General features: G+C 44.3%; 1 protein-coding gene across 2 annotated transcripts in view; it reads right to left on the bottom strand.

Moving 5' to 3' along the window:
* CRHR2 (corticotropin releasing hormone receptor 2) overlaps positions 1-13,890 on the bottom strand; it is a 290,812-nt gene that overhangs the window by 71,943 nt on the left and 204,979 nt on the right. For both annotated transcript variants that reach the window (XM_032764679.2, XM_032764680.2), the window contains 2 exons: positions 4,377-4,494; positions 1,840-1,993 (listed from right to left, as the gene is read on the bottom strand). In XM_032764679.2, the coding sequence (XP_032620570.1) occupies positions 1,840-1,993; positions 4,377-4,494 (272 nt within the window). The remainder of the gene's footprint in view (positions 1-1,839; positions 1,994-4,376; positions 4,495-13,890) is intronic.

Raw genomic sequence — 13,890 nt, 5'->3', positions numbered from 1 at the left:
GAGGCGCTGGCACAGTTTACAGCAGCTCTGCGGCTCCTCTGACCTATGCAGGACAGGGAGGGGACAAAAATAGCTGCAGTATCAGAGGAGCAACCAGCTGATTTGTGACCCTTCTTCTCCTCAGCTGAACTTAGTGGGAGCAACAGAGAGCCCAGCCCAGTAACATGGCTGGAACACAGTAATGTCATGCTGAGACCAACGCTCTTCTCACTCACACCCGCCTCATGTGCCTGTGCCCCCAGAGATTTCGGAGAGTGAACTCTGGAGTCACACCCGGGTAAGGGAGAGTAGAATCAGGAGAGTTTTCCAGCCTGCTTTGTATATTGCTTTCAAATGGGCCTCTCTCAGTGCTATCAAACATCCCTGGTAAATCAGGCCAAAAGGCATCTCCAGGGCCACTCAGTGTGTTGGCTACCTGGTCAGCACTGTGTTGCATTGCAAGTCAGACTTTCCAAGGCGAAGCATGGCCAGTTGAAGTCAATAGGATTCAGGTACATAAGCTTTGCTGAACTGAGGTCTATAGCAGCACATTGATCTTCAAAATGCTCACATTTCAGTAGATTATGGCCAATGCAGAGAGACATCGTGGCGTAGCCTCTGCAGCGGAGGCCAGCAGGGATAGGATTAAGGTGCACACGTAAAAAGGGCTGTGACTCTGGGGATCTGTCCTGGCCTCCTGAGAAGATACATTCTCCTTGTTCAGTGACTCAAGAAGATATCGGGCTTTCCGTTCTCAGGGGGATGGGATGGGATGGAAGTGTCCATGCCCTTGTTGCTGTATAAGGACCTTTGGCAATTCCTGGCCAAAGCCTAGGTGGAGATCAGAGAACTGGACGTGAGATTTGCCAGAGGCGAAGCAGAAAATAGGGCAGAGTGACGGGCCCAGGAAAGGATCTAAAAGGGTGAGAGGAAGAGCGTGCTCAGTCAGAGACCTAGATGTCTCAGGACTAGAGTCATAGACCAGGCTACTTGGACCTGTGATGCAGCCACAAAGGGGTCGGGGCACTGCTTGTTCAGCGGTGGGGGTAGGGTAGGAGGATTGGCAGTGGCCAGGCCGCCTCATGCTCCGGCCAGCAGAGCTGAGCTGGGGGTAGTAATTTAATTAGGACACCTGTAGATTACTAGTTCCTGGGAACAAGCTAGGAGCCACATTTCCTTCCCCATGCCTCTCCTGGGGTTCCACAGCCCGTGCCTCTCCTGGGGTTCCACAGGCAGATGCCACCCTTTATTAAAGGCTGTGTTTTAGGAAGACAATCTAGCCCCTAGTGACCTCAAATGCCGCTGCAACATCGTTCCTGCACGGAAAGCAGCCCAATTAACTCCATGTTGAAATGTTTCCCCTTGTGTCTGATTTGTTTTGTCTGCTTTAAGGCTGTAAGGGTCTGTAAGGCCAGGGGCAATGTCTCCTGTTTCCCGCTATGCTGAGCGCACTGTGGTGTTAAACAAATACAGACAATTTAGGGATGGTTGATCAACTTGAAGCAACATCTCTGTGAACTGCTGCCCCCTGAAACTGCTGAGTCATGCACACAGCACCTGATGCTCCTGCCTTAACCCCAGCCATGGTTGGGAATAAAATTACAATGATCTGAGTGAAAGACGCAGACCTCAGCCATAACCTTTCACTCAATGGCCTGCGTTGAGCTGTGTCATTGAAGTATATTTAAATATCAACATTTAACTCAGCCTGCTCTGATATTTGCCTTTGTTAAATCGGGTGAGATTTGAATGACAAAAATATCACTTCTCCAGATTTCTTTTTTTGTTAGTCTTGGTTATATCACTTCTTTAACACTGACTGTCCTATAGTACAGGAGTTTTAAAGCACACGACACTTACACCATCCTATGAAGAGGAAGACCCATTTCCTCAGTTTATCTGTGGAGTAAGTCATCACTATGGCAGTGTGTAAATAGCAGCCTTCCACGAACATCCAGAAGAAGTTGGTCACCACAAAATAATTGTAGATCGTTGTAATACACCGACACCAGGGCTGGAACAAAAATATACAAGTGTATTTTAAATCCTGGGTGATTTGTTGTTTCTAAATCACTCAGGATTGGACAAATTCTACTCTCATGAAGCCAAAACTCAGATTCCAAAAGCAGAAGGGACCATTGTGATCACCGAGTCTGACCTTCTGTCTAACACAGCTCAGAAACGGCCCCAAAATAATTCCTAGAGCAGATCTTTTAGAAAAACATCTAATCTTGATTTTATAATTGTCTGTGAGGGAGAATCCACCACGACTCTAAATTGTTCCAACGGTTAATTACTCTCAACATAAAAAATTTACATCTGAGTTCCAACCTGAATTTGTATCTCACTTTAACTTCCAGCCATTGGATTGTATGATACCTTTCTCTGCTAGAATGAAGAGCTTATTATTAAATATTTGTTCCCCATGTTGGAGTTATGGACTGTAATCAACTCACCCTTTAACCCTTTTTGTTAAGTTAAATAGATTGAGCTGTTTGAGTTTATTACTATAAAGGCATGTTTTCTAATCCTTTAATCATTTGTGTGTCTCTTCTTTGAACTGTCTCCAATTTATCAACATCCTTCTTGATTTGTGGGTCCCAAAACTGCACACAGGATTCTAGCAGTTGTCCCACCAGTGCCAAATACAGAGGTAAAATAACCTCTCTACTCCCACTCGATATCCCCCTCTTTATGAATCCGAGGACTGCATTTGCCCTTTTGGCCACAGCATCACACTGGGAGTTCATGTTCAGCTGATTATCCACCACGACCTCCAGAACTTTTTCACTGTCACTGCTTCCCAAGATAGAGTCCCTCATCCTGTAAATATGGCCTGCATTCTTTCTTCCGAGATGTGTGTATTCACCTACATTAAAATACATTGTTTGCGGGAGCCCAGCTTATCAAGTGATCCAGCTCAGTGACCAGTCCTCTTCATTATTTACCACTTCCCCCAATTTTTATGTCATCTGCAAACTTTATTTTATGTTTTCTTCCAAATCATTCATAAAATTTTTAAATGGCACAGAGCCAAGAACTGATCCCTGTGGAACCCCACTAGAGATATACCTGTTTGATGATGATTCCCCATTTACAATTACGTTTTCAGGCCTATGATTTAGCTAGTTTTTAATTCATTTAATGTATGCCATGTTCATTTTATCTTTCTAGCTTTATAAATCAAACGGTCAGAAGTATCCAGTCAAATGCCTTACAGCAGTCTCAGTATATTACACCAACACTGTTACCTTTATCAACTAAATGTTTAGTCTCATCAAAAATATGTTGACTGGCATCAATAATATTGCCCTCCTTTCTTTGTATATTAATCGAGTCTCAAATCAGCTGCTCCATTATCTTGCCCGAGATCACCATCAGACTGACCAGCCTATAATTCCCTGGGTCATCCTGTTTACTCTTTTAAAATATTGGCACATTATCTTTCCTCCAGGCTTCCGGAACTTTTCCAGTATTCCAAGCCTTACTGTAACCTGGGGAGAATGATACTGACCTCCTTTATAAAGCACTTTGAGATGTATTGATGAAAATCTCCATAAAAGAGCTATGGATTATTATTATTATTCAAAGGCCTAATACTCCTACTCTTGTTCACGTTGAATGACTCCTAACTCTGCAGTCGTCCTAGTGATTCCAATGGGTAAAGTCCTTCTCAAAGTCCGTCACAAGAGGTGAATCAGGCCCTGAATGACCAAGTTGATAAATGTCACATCACTTGCTGACATGACAATGTCTGAATTTAATGCAACAAGGAGTTCGGTGGCACCTTAAAGACTAACAGATTTATTTGGGCATAAGCTTTTGTGGGGAAAAAATCTACTTCTTCAGATGTGGGGGCACCTGAAGAAATGGGTTTTTTACCCAGGAAAGCTTATGCCTAAATAAATCTGCTAGTCTTTAAGGTGCCACCAGACTCCTTGTTGTTTTTGTGAATACAGACTAACACGGCTACCCCTTGATACTTGAATTTAATGCAGATTTTTTCATGAGCCAGAATATCAGATAATTTACTAAAGACACAGGCGTAAATACAAAACCACTTTACTCATTAGAGGCATCAATGCTTCTATATAATGGGATCGACAGATGGTCAGGGTATACTGCTCTCCGTAATCTGTTTTCAATGCACTAGATTGTATTACATTCTCTTAGACCATAATGCACTATATGAACTTACTGAATATGCAAGGTAACCAACAGTGAAAAGATATGAATATTTATCTAATCAACACATATTGTTTCTGCACTCAATCCTTTTAAAGTTATTTTAAGGGAGCAGAGAGCATATGGATGCTACCCTTTGTAATATTTTTATACATCTAAATAAATAATTCAGTGTACCCATGACAAATGGATACTGTAGCCACATTACATACCTCATTGCTTTCATGTATGTTATGATCAATCATCTGAAGCAGGAACCACATCACATTCCTTAGAATGAACGTGGTGATCAGATTCCAGTGGATAATGTTTCTCAGGCATCTGATGCTCCTAACGGTGGAAAAGGGGAAAGATATGAGTCATTATACAATGCCCACCGCAAATCTTCATTGTTTACCTTTGGTAAGTTGTGGCATGTGTCAGTAGCACACCTGCATTAATCCTGCCTCAGCTAGGGGGTGGATTTCTTGAAATCCCTTCCAGTGCAAGATGTCTATGATTCTATATGAAAACTACCAAGGGAAGTACAAAATGCAAAGCCATTTGAATAGCTGGCCAATGGAAATAATTCAAGGAAATTCAAAATCAGTTGAACAAACACAAGCTACTTGCCTTTATTTTCGAGGCCCTCCACAGCCTATCCCAAGCTACCTATCCCTTCTCATATGCTACTGAAACATTTATTCCTGCCTCTGATCAGCCAACAATGCCAGCCTTCAACATCCACGTGTTAAACCTTCAAACAAACAAACACCTTTGTGCTTTCTCCCATGCTGTGTCTCATGCTTGGGAGGAGCTCCTCAGAACCATCCACAAAGCCACCTCATTTCCGCCTTAAAACTCCTTTCCCAAGATGCCTACAATGAAAAACCCGACAATGGTTAGACAGTTGGGGTGCTAAGACCACTGCCCATAATGCTCACCAGTGTCATCTCATTTTCCTTCTGCTCTTCTGTCTGCCAGCCTGTATCCACCTGTTGACTGTCTCTGGGCTAGTCTAAACTGGAACGTACAGTGGCATAACTATGTGTCACAGGGATATGAAAAAATCCACACCCCTGAGAGATGCAACTATTTTGATCTAATCCCCAGCGTAGACAGTACGAGGTCGATGGAAGAATTCTTCCATTGACCTAGCTACCACCTCTTGGTCTGTTAGATTACCTCCACTGATGGGAGAACCCCTCCCAGTGGCATACGTAGTGTCTACACTAAAGTGCTACAGTTGCACTTGTTGCTGTAGGACTTTAAGTGCAGACATACCCTTATACTTAGATTGCAAGCTCTTCTAGCGAGGGAATATATTTGTTCTGTTTGTACAGCACCTAGCACAGAGAGGTCCCGGCCCACGACTGGGGCTGTCAGGAGCTACCACATAAACATAAAATAGTGAAACTTCATCCCTCTCTGTTTTCAAAACATACCCTGTTATGAGTACCGAATGACAGGTTGGAGCAGAGATCTGTAGAGAGAGAAAGCAGGAGTAGGCATGCCTGGAATTGTGGCATGGTGGGGAAGACGGAGAAAGAAAGCACTCGCATGAACACAAGATAAACAATGTGCCGAGACTTCCATTTTTTCTGGTAAACTCTTCACTGTTACCTCATCCTCCCAACCTGCCTATCCACCTGCTGCCTTCAGACCATAATGTCTCTGGGGCAAAGACTGTCCTTGCACATAGTGTACTGAATCTCTGATCCTTTCTCTGGGCTTCCTGGGTGCTAGCCCAGTACAAATCATAATGAACTAACTAAAGAATATCAAGAGTGCATGAGCAGGATTAAGGCCCTGCTCCTGCCTAACTTTAACTACGCTGAATAGCTCCAATGACGTCAAAAGGGCCACTCACATGCTTTAAGTTGAGCACGTGCACAAGAATTTGCAACAGCTGGGCTTTAACAAGACTGAGAATGCATTTCTGGGGATGGGGTGTTGGTAGCATATGTTGCGCACTCACATTCTGCTGGAGTACATCACGGTTAGGATCTTTACGGAACCTGCTGTGCATTTAGAGTGAGAAACATTTTAAAAAGCAGCACAGATTTTTAAAATATATTTATGCAAGACACAGCCTGGGGCGCTGAATATTTTTATTCCTTGATTGCAGGCATGATGTTTGTCCTCAGAGGTTCAGAAGCACTGGTGTTTTTAAAAATCCAAACACTGCTCCATTGAAAGTCACAGGAGCGGTAAGACAATGCAACATGAATAGCCAGGGGCAGAAAAAGATGAGAAATAACAGTGACAAATTAGCACTAGGTAGCAAGCATCAGGAGAATAAATAGACTGTATAGAGATGGCAGGGCAGAACAATAGAAAATTAATGAAGTAAAATCGAACACAATAATACAGAGGGAGTTCTGGTCCCAGATACATGCAACAGGTGCTCTCATTTACTGCAATTGCATCTGAATGTGATTGTTATTTATAGTCCAGTAGCATTGACTAAGAGAAGGCCCCAATATGCTAGATGTCATACACAGACACAATGAGAGAAACCCCCTGCCCCACTGAACTGACAAGACTGCCAAAGGGGCTATTATCATCACCATTTAAAACACGGGGAACTAAGGCTCACAGAGATTAAATAACCTGCCCCAAAACATCTGGGGCACGGCCAAGAATTGAACACAGATCTCCTGAGGCCTAGCTGCAAAGAACTAACAGGCTCAACCAGATCCCCGGCCAATCTAGTCAAACACCCTGCCCCTAGCAATAGCCGGCAATAGATGCTTTCATGCTTCAGAGGAAGGTGCAACAAAACCCATGGAAGCCTTAACCACACGACCATCCTTCCTATGAGAAAGGGATGAGAAAACTCTTGTGCTCATGGAGTTCCACACTTCCTCTGGCCCTGCTCCTGTCGCAATGAGTTTCACACTTCCTCTGGCCCTGCTCCTGCCCAGCCATCTCCTCCCCAGTCAGGTATCCTCTTCTGTTGGGCCCAAAGGTAAAGGTGGTTGGGTCATGGAGATATTCCTCCTCACCACCCAGAGTGTTCTTGCACAGATCTGTACATGGAAGACAACATCTGCAGCCTGGCACAAGGGTTTAAAGATAATAAAATTAAATTTAAAAAAAAAAAGAAGGAACTCCAAGGGGACAAAATGGGTTAAGCCAACAACAGATGATAGATCACAAAACCCTGTGCATGAATGACATGAAAAAAAATTGAAGCACCATGGCAAGCGAAGTGCAGGATTTAGCTCAGCTTGCAGATACGTGGGAAATCAGGATAGTGGCACACAGGAAATACCTTCTCAGGATGACAGTGGATGTGTCAGAGGGAGGACTAGGAAGAAATAGGAGATCCGGGGCTTGTCGCTGAAATGCCATCTCAGCTGCAGCTGCAGAATTGTTAGCACGCTGCTATGATTTGCTGATGCATAATTAACCCCCCGGGCCTAACATAAGGATTAAGAAGAAAGCTGCCACCATTATGTCAGAGTGGAATCTCCTGTTCAAACTGCTAATGCAGATGCTGCCCTCTACTCTGTTTACCACCCTTGATACGTATCCACAGGCCAGTGGCTGGAATGGGAACTGTATGTCCTTGACACCAGAAGGAACTGAAGCACAAGTTTAAAATTACAGAAGCATGGCGTGCAAATATGTCTCTCCTTTCCCTTCAGCAGGGACAATCCAGTGATCTAGAGTACAAATTTCTTCTGCCTAATTCCATCTTTATATCCATGTCCTTTACTGATCCTTCTTAGTTAAGGATAATTAAGTCAAAGGTTTAGATGCACTCCCTTCCCTTCACATTTCCCTGCTGCACAGTCCTATGAATGGTAGGAATCAGAAAGGAGATGATCCACAGACTTCAGGAATTCAGTTAGCATCACAGCAGAGCTATTGAAACTACTGAGGAGCTGGGAAAAGCCTATTGTAATAATAGACGATGTGCAGAGATCAGACCAGATAATCTGAAGCCAGGTCATTCTTGCCTCAAATCTATGAATTCAATCTCTCAGATACAAGTGACATTGCCGAACCACTTCATAGCAGTCCACCAGGCTCAGCGGAATGATGGGGGGGGGGACAGGGTCACCCTAAGAAATTGTTCCCGTGGTACGTACCCTCAATCCTGTGGAGACACTCCCACTGCAGCTGCTGACCCCAATGCCTCACCTGCTGAGTCTGTATCACTCTCAGCCCCTGCTTTCCCTCCCAGCCTGCCCTGGGGCAGCATCACTCCCCATCCCTGAGAGGGTACACGGGCTGCAGAAAGTAGTGCGAGGCTGCATAGGCCCCAGGGGGAGAGCCCTGAAGCAGGAGCCAGTCCCACAGCAGCGGGGAGGAGCAACAACTCTGGCTGCCCCACTGCCCTGTGCACCCACTGTGGTTTAGCCCCACGGCCCATCTGGTGTGATGGAGGAGGAGGGAGGCATGTACGGTCAGTGAGTGGTGTTGTTACCTGGTGCACAGAAGCCATGGGGCTAATCCTGAGCAGTGCAGCTCTGAGACCCCCTTTAACCAGATTGCATCACCACTCACTCAACTTTGGCCCTGTTATTCCCCCCAGTCATGACAGAGGGCCAGCCTGGCTAAACCTGAGCAGAAGCAGGGTGCCCAGCGTGGCCGTTCCTCATTGCTGCCAATGGTATGCACTGCACGCTAAGAGTGCACAGATGCAAGTGCCAGGAGGGCTGGGAACAGAACTCAGGACCAAAGGCACAAGCTTCTACAACCCATGTGAATACTCACTTCATCGGATGCATGTAGTGGAAATTTCAAGGAGCAGGTATATATATGCAAGCAAGAAGCAGGCTAGAGATAACGAGATTAGTTCAATTAGGGAGGATGAGGCCCTCTTCTAGCAGTTGAGGTGTGAAAACCAAGGGAGAAGAAACTGGTTTTCTAGTTGGCAAGCCATTCACAGTCTTTGTTTAATCCGAGCTGATGGTGTCAAATTTGCAGACAGTTTCCTCTTTGAAGTCTGGTCCTGAAGTTTTTTTTGCTGCAGGCTGGCTACCTTTAGATCTGCTATTGTAGGAAATAACAGGAGATATACCAATCTCCTATAGCTGGAAGGGACCTTGAAAGGTCATTAAGTCCAGCCCCCTGCCTTCACTAGCAGGACTAAGTACTGATTTTGCCCCAGATCTTTAAGTGGCCCCCTCAGGGATTGAGCTCATAACCCTGGGTTTAACAGGCCAATGCTTAAACCACTGCACTATCCCTCCTCAGAGCTAGTTACAAGATAGGAAAGAAAGGGTAGGAATAAATAGTCAGTTTTCAGAATGGAGAGAAGTAAATAGTGGTGTCCCCCAGGAGTCTGTACTGGGCCCAGTTCTATTTAACATATTCATAAATGATCTGGAAAGATGGGTAAACAGTAAGGTGGCAGAAATTGAAGATGATATAAAATTACTCAGGATAGTTCAGTCCCAGGCAGACTGCAAAGAGCTACAAAAGGATTTCTCAAAACTGGGGGACTGGGCAACAAAATGGCAGATGAAATTCAATGTTGATAAATGCAAAGTAATGCACATTGGAAAACATAATCCCAACTATACGTATAAAATTGATGGGGGTCTAAATTAGCTGTTACCGCTCAAGAAAGATCTTGGAGTCGTTGTGGATAGTTCTCTGAAAACATCCACTCAATGTGCAGCATCAGTCAAAAAAGCAAACAGAATGTTGGGAATCATTAAGAAAAGGATAGATATTAAGACAGAAAATATCATATTGCCTCTATATAAATCCCTGGTATGTCCACATCTTGAATACTGTGTGTAGATATGGTGGTCCCATCTTAAAAAAGATATATTGGAATTGGAAAAGGTTCAGAAAAGGGCAACAAAAATGACTAGGAGTATGGAGCATCTGCCGTATGAGGACAGATAAGACTGGGACTTTTCAGTTTGGAAAAAAAAACAACTAAGGGGGGATATGATAGAGGTCTATAAAATCATGACTGATGTGGAGAAAGAAAATGAGGAAGTGTTATTTACTCTTTCTTATAACACAAGAACTAGGGGTCACCAAACTAAATTAATAGGCAGCAGGTTTAAAAAATACAAAAGGAAGCATTTTTTCACAGAATGCACAGTCAACCTGTGAGGAACTCTTTGCCAGAGGATGTTGTGAAGGCCAAGACTAACAGGGTTCAAAAAAGAACTAGATAAATTCATAGAGGATAAGTTCATCAAAGGCACTTATCCAGGATGGGCAGGGATGATGTCCCTAGCCTCTGTTTGCCGGAAGCTGGGAATGGGTGACAGGGGATGTATCACTTGATGATTACCTGTTCTGTTCATTCCCTCTGGGGCACCTGGCCTTGGCCATTGTCAGAAGACAGGATACTGGGCTGGATGGACCATTGGCCTGACCCAATATGGCCGTTCTTGTGTTCTTATGCTATTGCTACTCATGCTAGCTGGACTCAAGCTCGCTCAGGTAAACTAGCACATGCTCAGTTTTGGCTGCATATACATACCCATAAAGGCAAAGCGATTGAGGTGAAGGCAGGCACGTGTTTCATGTTAGCCCTAGTAATATATTATTTCCCTTTTTGTTGAAATACTAATTACTTTTTTTATTTCATAAAAAAAATCTTGCCTATTTTTTATGCTCCCACCCGGATTCCTTCTTTTCCATTCTTTTATATTTACAGTGTCCTGCACTGTGCTGAGTGCCCTAACATGGATTCCATTTTCAGTGCCCGCAAAACTGCTAACAAGCATAACACACTCAAAATTCTGCCAGCCCATCTTCAAGGCAGGTAGATGGCAGGGTATCAGACTGGCTGATGCAAAGCCACAATCAGGCATTTAAGACATCTAACTGACCTAAATTTTATGACGAAAAAGTGAAGCCAGGGTTGGCAAACCCACCATTACTTGGCATACCCTATCGGGTGGGAGCAAAATTACTATACTATTTCTGTACAGGCTTATCCTGGAGCTGTTGAAATCAATGGGAAAGCTCCCATTAAGTTCAATGGCTGAGAATCAGACCCCTAAAAGGAATTTACATAATAATGTTTGTATCAAACGTATCCTTTTAATTCATTCCCAGTTCCCGCCACCATTGTATCCATACATTTGTGGTTTTAATATGGAGCCTGTGAAGCCCTTGTTTTCAAACAAGCCCGATTCAGTGAGGACACACATAATTAAAATTAGCAATCATACTAATGTGCCGATGATGTAGAAAGCTAGTTGAATTAACAGAATAATCTGCATGGAATTAATTGAAAACAATGACTTTACTGAAGGCGCTTGGTGGCCTCCTATTAATTCATGTACCGTTCCATTAATAATGTTGTCCAATTAAAGAATCTGTTGACAAGTCTGCCATGAAAAATTTGGCAGGAGAAACCAAACAGAGCTTTGCTGGACTTTCGCATTCACTGAATGTTACAAGCTGCTAGTGGAAGTCTTCAGCAATATTTAATAAGCCACTTCACAGATGGAGCTCTGGCCTCTTTTGCTTTTCCTAGGCTATGCAAAGCTAATGGGCACACCATAAATGGCTCAGATTGGGAAGGCTGCCTTTAAATCCACCCCTTTCCCAGGCTCAACACCTGTTTCAGTCCACTACTTTCTTTAGCCTGTGTCCAGACATCCTCAAGTACGTTGGGGCTTCCCCAGGGGACGTATGTTGTGATCTGGCTGTGTATTTTGGTACTCCTAACAGCTTACAAACGGCGAAAGCATCTGGGTGGTTTGAAAGGAAAATGGTCGTGTTGGTGACAGTTGTCTAGGAGAGCAGAAATATTCCCAAATGTAAGGTTAGGGGAGCCATGTGGGAAGTACTGCAGATGCTCATTCTGGATACTTTCTCTATTGCAGGAGAATAATGGACCAGTTACTGAGGTTAGAGCTTAATGTGCTGAAGGAAGGGAGAGGAAGCCAGTTAAGTCAAGGGTTAATATGTAAATAGACTAATAATAAACAAGGCTCAGGTTTAGTTGCAACATATTTCATACCTACAGTATTTTAAACCACTCCCAGCGAACAGATTATGGCAGGCAGCTGAGCTCTGCTGCCTTTTCTTAAGTTCATTTCTTCTGCATTCTAGGTGATTCTCAATCTCTACATGCTGAGTGTGGTCGCTGTTTTGCAGTTGACGTGTTAAGACGCACATGCTATTACTCCAAGTTTCAAAATGTCCATGTAAACAATGAAGCACAAAGAACAACTATAGCACTCAATGACTGTAAATGTTCATTGTCAGCCATAGTGTGGAGCATTGCAGGGCTGGGTGCGCTGTACTTAGGTGCAGTACAGCCCTGAGCAGGAGATGACATGTGAAACTGGCCTGCCCCAGGAGTAGCCCTAGGAGGTAGCTTCAGTTTCTTCCCTGCCTTCTCCTTGCCCCGGAGGTTAAGAGGGGGAAGTGTGTGTCTATACGAGAATAGTAATATACCAGCATTCAATTATGCCATCCCTGCACCAGTTCAGCTATGGTGTCCTGCATATAGTGATGGAGAAAGCAAGCAACTGTTGACACATTCCCCCCTCCCGCCCAGCCACCTGCACCAGCATAGGGGCTATTGGGGAGCAGGAACACAGTGCATCCAGAACCGAGGTGCAGGTGGCCTGCAAACTGGTATAGGGGTACTTACTTTCCCAGAGATGTGCAAGCCTAAATCACAAGCCAGCATATAGCAAATCAAGCTGCAGTCCTTGCTTTAGTGATCTGACAATCTGAAGTGATCATGATAAGGACACTGCGGAAGAAAGGACAAGGAGGAGGAATACACAGGAGACAGCTATACGGTTGCCAGTAGGCTGGTGCAATGTTTGAATATCGGGGTGGCAGTGTGACCTAATAGCCAAGGCCCCAAACTAAGCTTCAGGGGTCCTGGGTTCTATTCCTGGCTCTGCTGCTGGATGAGCTTGCAGAAGTCACTTCACCCCTGTGCCTCAGTTACCTCATTTGTACAATAGGCTAACAATCCTGACCACGCTTTGAGGTCTACTGATGAAAAGTGCTATCTAAGATATTATGCTCAAGGCTACGATTTAGTCATGGGTATTTTTAGTAAATTTATGGACAAGTCACGGGCAATAAATAAAAATTCACAGCCCGTGGCCTATCCATGACCTTTACTGTAAACACCACTGATTAAATCTTAGCGGGGGGGGAGGGGCAGGAAACCGCTGCTCATGGGGGCAACCAGGGGCTGCTGCTCTGGGGGACCTCTAGGGCACCCCTGCTCCAGGGGTCCCCCAGGGCCAGCACCACCACCAGCTGCTGCTCAGGCCATCTGTGTCCACCATGTAGGGTGACCAGAGGTCCAGTTTTCAGCAGGAACTTCCAGTCAAAATGGGACCCCTGCGGCTCTGGTCAGCACCACCGACCAGGCCATTAAAAGTCCGGTCGGCAGTGCTGCAGTGTTAAGGCAGGCTTCCTGTGGCACTCCAGAAGCAGCCAGCAGGTCCGGCTCCTAGGTAGCTTTGGTTTTGTGTGGTTATTTGATCATGAATTTAAGTCTTTCAAGGTTGTTACCTTTATAGAAGATTTTTATCTCCTGGATATTTGTGAAAAAAAGAATGAGAATTTTGGATTTTGGCAATGCAAGAAACAAAACAAGAAAATTAACTTACAAAATAGTGGGAATGTTCAGTAAAGCTGGAGTATAAAATGCACACGAAGAAAGGAAGGGAAGAAAAATGGGATTTTAGAAAGGGAAGAATCTAGGGATTTGATAAAAATACAGGCTCCAGTCCTCTATGTTCCATGGTATAGAGTTCTCACATAAAACTAGTTTAG

Source organism: Chelonoidis abingdonii, chromosome 2 (assembly GCF_003597395.2).
Source record: "Chelonoidis abingdonii isolate Lonesome George chromosome 2, CheloAbing_2.0, whole genome shotgun sequence".
In the NCBI taxonomy this organism is placed as follows: Eukaryota; Metazoa; Chordata; order Testudines; family Testudinidae; genus Chelonoidis; species Chelonoidis abingdonii.
This window is presented reverse-complemented; position numbering and strand designations above follow the sequence as displayed.